The sequence below is a fragment of the Rutidosis leptorrhynchoides genome, chromosome 6 (assembly GCF_046630445.1).
Source record: "Rutidosis leptorrhynchoides isolate AG116_Rl617_1_P2 chromosome 6, CSIRO_AGI_Rlap_v1, whole genome shotgun sequence".
NCBI lineage: Eukaryota > Viridiplantae > Streptophyta > Magnoliopsida > Asterales > Asteraceae > Rutidosis > Rutidosis leptorrhynchoides.
In genome coordinates this window covers 15762436-15767869 of record NC_092338.1, presented here as the reverse complement: position 1 = coordinate 15767869, position 5434 = coordinate 15762436, and the positions used below count along the sequence as shown (strand labels likewise).

Sequence of the window (5434 nt, the reverse complement as noted above, 5' to 3'; positions counted from 1 at the left end):
AGTCAGTTGTGGCGACGTCAACAACAGAGGCAGAATATGTAGCAGCTACTCAAGCTACTAAAGAGGCAGTATGGTTGAAAATGTTGTTGGAGGAACTTGGGCACAAACAAAAGAATATCACTCTATTTTGTGACAACCAGAGTGCCTTGCATCTTGCAAGGAATCCGGCATTTCATTCAAAGACAAAGCATATACGAGTTCAGTATCACTTCGTTCGTGAGAAAGTGGAAGAAGGAACCGTGGATATGCAGAAAATTCATATTGACGACAATGTAGCTGATTTTCTAACAAAGTCAATCAACCGTGACAAGTTTATTTGGTGCCGTTCCTCATGCGGCCTAGCGGAGACGTAAGTAACATAATTGGCAAGGAAGGATTATCGTGTGAAGATTGATTGGGCTTCAATCGAATCTTCAAGTGGGAGATTGTTGAAATGGAAAAGTAAATGGTTGGTGGATGGTAGTTGCCTACCATGGAAGACTTTCTTATTTTCATACTTCACCAACCACATTTGTAGTACTATAAATATGGCAGCACTCATGCATATTTACTCGTACCATATTCTTTCTTTCTTCCTTGTATTCTAATAGATTAAATAGAGAGTTTGTGAGTAATCTCCTAATTACAAGAGATATAAAGATTAATGTTTATCCTTGTAATTAGAGAGAAATGTAATTCCTATTATTCTTATTAGTGAAACGTTTCTTTCATTGCCCGTAGTTTTTACCCTATTGGGGTTTTCCACGTTAAATCTCGATGTTCCTTTATTATCGTTTTCATATTATTACTAGCGGTTTGCTATAATTCGGTGCCACTTTTCTCAACATTTCGAATGAGGTGAAATATAGGGTTTCTTTTGGGAGAAAAGTAAGTATTTGAGAGAGAGTTGGGTTTTGGTTTTTGGGGCTGCAAAAATATCATGAGAATGAAATTTGGAGTAGTGGCAGAATTATTATTATTATTATTTTTTTTTTTTTTTTTTTTTTTTACAGGAAAACATTACCACTTCAAAAGTTGATTATTTAAGTTTGTTAGTATATATATTATATATTCTAATTAAATCAAGTATTTGTGCATATATGATACATTCGAACCAATTATGGATCCTAGATTGTCTACTAATATACGGATTAGTATTTATCTAGCCTCTAAAATTGTGAATGTGACATCGTTGTTCGTGCTTGGTGTTACAACTGTAGCTAAACTCTCGCAACTTTGTTCTATAAAGAAACCAGGCTGTTTTGGTTCTGCCAATCGGCTTTTGCCACTCAACATTGCAATCACCTCGGACATGTTTGGTCTATCATCTGGGTTGTGCTGAACACACAGTAAACCAACTTGGATCGACCGTAATACTTCTGATATCTGATTTGACTTTAGTGTAGATACATTAAACAGTTCTAACACATTCCCTTCTTTATAGAGCTTCCAAGCCTACAAATTTGATAGTATTTGTTATAAATTTAGGCAACCGAACAAGCAACATATATAATCAGATTGTCACGATTCAAACAAGGACTTGTTTCATCTTACATGTCCAAGAAGGTTTTGGCTGTGGGCTTCATGACAGAATCCTCTATTCTTCATCCCACTCACAGCTTCTAAGACGATAACACCGAAGCTGAAAACATCTGATTTTACGGAAATAATCCCATTCCCTGCGTATTCTGGGGACATGTATCCACTGTATCAAAGTATGAATTATGTAAAAAATTGTTGATCATCATCATACTACTGACATAATCAAGGGAGGTTACGAGTTTTCCTTTCAAAGAAAATAAATAAATAAAATCAAAGGAGACGATCTTTACACCATCATTTTTAGTCATACATCACTAAATGTGATCAAGGTATTATACAGTATAATACCTCTAAGCATATTTACAGGAAATACTAAACATCTTCATAAATATATATTATAGATAATGCTTGCTTATGAAAGAGCTTACTATGTGCCAACCAATCGTTTCGTTGTTGTTTTGGCGTCATCTTTAATGAAGGTTCTTGCAGTACCGAAATCTGATATCTTGGGGTTCATCTCACGATCAAGCAATATGTTGGCAGCTTTGAGGTCTCTGTGTATAATACGTAGTTGAGAATCTTGATGAAGATAAAGTAAACCTCGTGCGATCCCATTGATAATATTGAATAGTTGTGGCCAGTCGAGGTTTTTGCTTTTGTCTTCTGCAAAATATATATCCATAAATCATAAGGTCGTGTTCTAAACTGGAAAAAATATGATTGTGATCCTATAGGACTTACTATATATATACAAGTCGAGCCCTTTGTTGGGCATGTACTCATAAACCAACAGTCTTTCTTCCCTTTGGATGCAGTATCCTAGTATCTTAACAAGATTCCGATGTTGAAGCTTTGAAATGAATAAAATTTCGTTCTTGAACTCTTCTACTCCCTGATTTGAACATCTAGAGAGCCTCTTCACTGCAACCTCTTGCCCGTCTTCCAGAAATCCCTTCGATCAGGTTTATACGAGTTTTGTTTCATTGTTTTGTATTAATTGATATAAAGCTTATGAAAAACAATCATTACAATTCAAATTCAGTTTTTCAAGACTATCTAGTACCTTATACACCGGTCCAAAACCACCCTCACCAAGCTTATTTTCTTCTGAGAAGTTGTCGGTAGCTGTAAGCAATATGGAGAAACTGAACAACGGTAGGTGAAAAATATCTGCTTCCATAACTGTACTATGTCTCCCAAGAAAAACACGAATGATGTAAGTTTAGAAGTTAGAATATGCAAATGAAATGATGAACTTTTGAATAAAATTTACCTCGTTAAAAATCTTTTTGAATATTGTTTACCTTTTGCCGTCTTCTTTTTATTAAGGATCAAAATACATATTCCTACTGCACTGACTAATCCTAAAGCAACAGGGATGGCAATGGCCCAAACTATCTTCTTTCTTCGTGAACCAATCTTATCTTTCTCTGTGAATGATCTTGAATGTCATAGTTGTAATATTCGTAGTTTGATTTAAATTGATTTCTGAGTCACATAAATCAAACTTGCATTTTTTTTTATGTTCTTATCTAGCTGGCAAAATAATAAGAAAAAGCGCGTGTGTGTGTGTGTTTACCTGATTCTGTAGCGGACATCCGTATGAAAATGTCTTGCCCGTTATCAGGAAGGATTCTCATATCGATCAACTCACTGTACCATAACACACAACCGCTACCTAGTTTGATGTTCAAAGTTGCATAAGCCGTACAATTACATTCATTTGTACATTTCACTTTGCATTTCTGCAATGTCATATTTCTATCGAACCATGCCTTTCGGGTGTCTGGTAGTTTCATAAATGAATACTTCCCAAACCCTTCCCTAACCCTGCAATCTAACCCGATTTCTCTTTGACAACCGCTTGTCCAATCCGCTATGTTCCAATGATCAGGCCTTTTAGGAGTAAACCCTCTTAGACAACCACAATTCGGAGACTGTTCGATGTCACAACTCCCATAAACCCCACACAACGCGTATCGATCACAACTATCTTCTAAAAATGATGCATACACAAACCATCCTTGTGTTCGGTTGATCCAATACCATTGTTCCATGTTTCCCTGTGGACTAATAGTTACCCTAGTAAGAACCGACTTGTTTTGCAATACATACACAGCCGAAATTTCATTTTCATCATACGTAAACCAGTTTCTGTATATCAGATTAGGCTGGTTATTCGTGCTGCCACTATATTGTAGTCCATTCCAAGATCCTGCTCTATATTGAATATCATCTCCAATGTTATGAAATATTTGTGCGAGGCCATTAAAATCCATGTAAACCGTATATTTGCCTTGAGAAGGATCTTCATCACTTTTCCAAGAGGTATAACTTGTGACTACGCCTCTTTTCAAATTCCTTCCGAATTTCATATCTGGCATTACGGTATCTGTTGGATAATCAAAACTCTGCCAAATATAATTTTCATGCCCATATTGACTATCCAAAATCACAAAATTTGAATTATCCAATAACTGAGCAACTACGTTTCCAGTGTTCCTTGTTAAATCAGATGACCAAATGGTTCGGTTGGTGGTCGAGTAACGGAGCTCCAATAAACCCCGGGGGCTTAAAGTCAGCTCACCTGATTTGTTACTAATGGGAGTTTCTCTATTGGCAACCCAAATAACGGGTCCTGTTGCTGGCCGTTTGTACCATATGCCTAAGTAGCGGTTTACGGTGTTGTTGCTCGGGCTAAAGAACCCGAGCTCGAAGGACTCGTTTGCTGAAACAATGGTTTCACCATCTTTAAGTGTTTGGTTTATGGTTAAGGTGTCTGCCGCCATGATACATGTAAATAATTCATGGAAGTATAAGTAGATTATTATAGTAAATAGTTTTTTCATTTGTGGTAGTTGGTGTAGGTGGGAGAATGATTCATTATAATATATATGTTCTTGATCATTCAAAAGTCATGAAAGTAATTGTCGTTGACCAGGTATAATCGCGCTTTTCTTCGCATTAATTGGTTGATATTTTGATATGGTAGTCTTTAATTTATGAATAATTATGTCCTTTAATGGACTTTATTATTTTTCACCTCCAGTTACAAATAGATTACCAAACACATTAAAAAAAAAAAAAAAAAAAAAAAAAGCTCAAGCTACCAGCTATAAAAATAAGCCTTAATTCTAACTAGTGTCGTTTAAACACACCAAAGGACACAATTTTTAAAAATTTCATTAGTTACAATTTTCACCGATCAAAATTTACATTTACCCGCTTAAGTCTTTTCATATTGGTTAAACAACATAGTTATATGAACTATTAGATAGTAAGGGTCATTATCAAGAAAGAAACACTTGACGAAGGATTCAAAAAAAGCAAATTTTTATTTTATTTTTCGTTTTTTTGAATTTTTTTAAAATATTAAGATCACATGAAAATATGAACATTTATAAAAGACATTGTGATAAATGTTATTTTGACCGATTTGACGGAAAAACGCTCGAAGAAATAAATGATAACATGCATCATGAGTAATGTTTTAATTAGAGTTTTTTCATCGTTTTTTTCCATCTTATGTAAAGTTTTTTTTTTTTTTTTTTTTAGCCCAATTTAGAGTTGAGGGTTGAGGATTTAGGATTTAGTGTTTTAGGTTTAGTCCCTAAAGCCAAAACTCTAAAACTTAAACTCTAAACCGTTCATGTTAAAAAAAATCAATCTAAACCATAACTATTAAACCCTAAACCCCAATTTTCAAACCCCAAACCCTAATTTTTAACCCTTTAAAAAACTTTAATTAAAACATTACATATGATACATGTTATCACTTATTTTTCAAGCGTTTTCGTGCAAAAATAATAACATTTATCATAAAATGTTTTTTTTTTCTTTTTTGGAAAGGCAAAACATAAAGTGTTTTTTTAAAATGTTCATGTGATTATAATGTTTGGAAAAACAAATTAAA

The 5434-nt window shown here is 34.4% G+C and overlaps 1 protein-coding gene across 3 annotated transcripts; it reads right to left on the bottom strand.

Moving 5' to 3' along the window:
• Positions 1-1033: 1033 nt before the first annotated feature.
• LOC139851700 (G-type lectin S-receptor-like serine/threonine-protein kinase At4g27290) lies at positions 1034-4380 on the bottom strand. 3 transcript variants are annotated; one of them, XM_071840832.1, is made up of 7 exons: positions 3101-4380; positions 2795-2951; positions 2585-2708; positions 2263-2473; positions 1950-2184; positions 1534-1684; positions 1034-1434 (listed from the first exon to the last, which is right to left on the bottom strand). In XM_071840832.1, exons 1-7 carry the CDS (start codon positions 4368-4370, stop codon positions 1138-1140), a joined length of 2445 nt encoding a protein of 814 aa, XP_071696933.1. In that variant the 5' UTR covers positions 4371-4380; the 3' UTR covers positions 1034-1137. The 3 variants fall into 3 exon arrangements, with proteins under 3 accessions (XP_071696933.1, XP_071696934.1, XP_071696935.1); XM_071840833.1 differs by having other exon boundaries at positions 2585-2703; positions 2826-2951; XM_071840834.1 differs by lacking the exon at positions 1034-1434 and having other exon boundaries at positions 1536-1667.
• Between the last annotated feature and the right edge of the window lie 1054 nt (positions 4381-5434).